At 34.7% G+C, this 1,841-nt stretch overlaps 1 protein-coding gene across 1 annotated transcript in view; it reads right to left on the reverse strand.

Annotated features, from left to right (window-relative positions):
* Positions 1 to 523: 523 nt before the first annotated feature.
* The window catches only part of LOC108573101, a 5,111-nt gene continuing 3,793 nt past the window's right edge, over positions 524 to 1,841 (reverse strand). The window contains exons 3-4 of the mRNA XM_017935468.1: positions 1,225 to 1,398; positions 524 to 1,061 (exon numbers count right to left, since the gene is read on the reverse strand). Of these exons, the coding sequence (XP_017790957.1) occupies positions 783 to 1,061; positions 1,225 to 1,398 (453 nt within the window). The 3' untranslated portion in view covers positions 524 to 782. The remainder of the gene's footprint in view (positions 1,062 to 1,224; positions 1,399 to 1,841) is intronic.

The raw sequence follows: 1,841 nt of genomic DNA on the forward strand, positions 1-1,841 counted from the left end.
GAGCGCGGGCTCTACGCGCGCTCTGATTGGCCAGTGTTTTTCGTTAATAATTCAAAAATGAAGCTTCAAACAACATTTTGGTAAAGGAAAAAGTTGTTCAGAGTCACCCTAGCAACCCCCCATTTCCGGGTGTTACACTCTTTACTAGACACCCTGTATACGTACACATCATTTGACACTATACAAGCAAAACCAATTTTTATTTTTATGATATATTATGTAGAAACAATTTAATTAAAGTAATTTATATTGACATAAAGTAAAATAATAATTAATAATAATTAAACCACTAATAAACAATAAAGGAATTAAATGCGAGTGTAGATATGACAGTGTCTGTCAGTTGGTGAAAATAGATTTGCTTGAATTAGTTGATGTTTTTTCTTCTTTTCAATACTTCTTCACCATATACTATATTATTTATTTTTTGTTTCTTATCTAGAATTTGCATTGTAAAATTAATAATGAAAAGAATCACAATGTAGAATGACTAAAAAATCAGGAACAAAAGTAGTGTTCCTAAATTGCTGTTTATTAAAAGTACATTCGAGTTTCCTAAAACTTATTAAAAGTACATAAGTACATATCTCGTGTAAGGTGTTACGATAGGGCCTCAGGTTTTTGTTTGTTCAATGAGTCAAATGGAATATTCAACTATTAAAATTTATTATTACTAATCGCTCAGGATTCGTTTAGGAAAAACGAAGGTTTATTTTATTTGACCCTTAAACAATTTAACTCTTAATTGGACATTTGATGAATTCAGCACTTAACTTAATGAATTAGCTTTTAAGGCAATTAGCCGCGGCATATATTGCATCGGTAGATGCGGAACGACATGTATTGACGGCTTGATTGTTGCAAGAGGATGTTGATAGGATTATATTGCTTTTCTGAGATTGTGCGTTTGATTGTAATTGTGAAGCCTCTTGCTGGTATACACGGATTGATCTATTAACGAGTCCTACTTTTATACTCATACAACTTGCCATTTGATTAATGTTCGAATTATAACATTGCAAGGCAATGTTGTCCAACTCATTGATCAGTTTCTGTCCGTCCTGAAAGTGTAAATCGAAACGCATTAAATGCAAACTGATAATGAGACTTAAATAATATTGCAAGTAGGTAGATGATTTTATAAGTATTCCTTAAAATATTTTCTAAAGCAGACAAATTCGATTTGATCAAATTGATCAATTATAGCACAAATATAATACGTACTGCTTGCAGTGCGTCGAATTTCAGCAGTTGTGTCTGAAGAAGCTGTTTCCCTTGACTGTCGCATCTGTTGAGTTCGCTGCGTGCTGCTTGACTACCAGATTTCATATTACTAGCCACATTATTCAAACACTGGTCGGCATCTTTGCCTGATGCCTTAGCTTCTTCTGATTTTTCCTAACAGTAATCATCCACGTTAGTATTTCAAACATTTTTCTTTGTCTAATCATAGTTTCAGCTAATGACGGGGCCTGAATCACTTCACATCTTTCCGAATATTATTTAACCCTTTCGCTACGACGGGTGACTATAGTCACCCACCACAAAATTTCGTCTTTAAACTGGGCTTAAAACATTAAAATATTAATTTTAATTAAATACGTTCATGGAAAAGTTATAAATACATTGCTATGAATAAAAATTATTTTGCTCCTAAAAGCAGTGTTACAATGGCGTTTTTGAGACGAAAGACTTGGCCCCGAGCGCTGAAGACCGTGCGTGCGCGCAGTGTCTACACTTTTGGCGCGGCGCGTCGTTCTACGGGAGGGATTGCGCGGCGAGGACCGCCGTAGCGAAAGGGTTAAAATTTGAAATTTGTGAAGACTTTGAAAGCCTTGATA

This window comes from Habropoda laboriosa, unplaced genomic scaffold (genome assembly GCF_001263275.1).
Source record: "Habropoda laboriosa isolate 0110345459 unplaced genomic scaffold, ASM126327v1 scaffold89, whole genome shotgun sequence".
NCBI classification, from domain to species: domain Eukaryota; kingdom Metazoa; phylum Arthropoda; class Insecta; order Hymenoptera; family Apidae; genus Habropoda; species Habropoda laboriosa.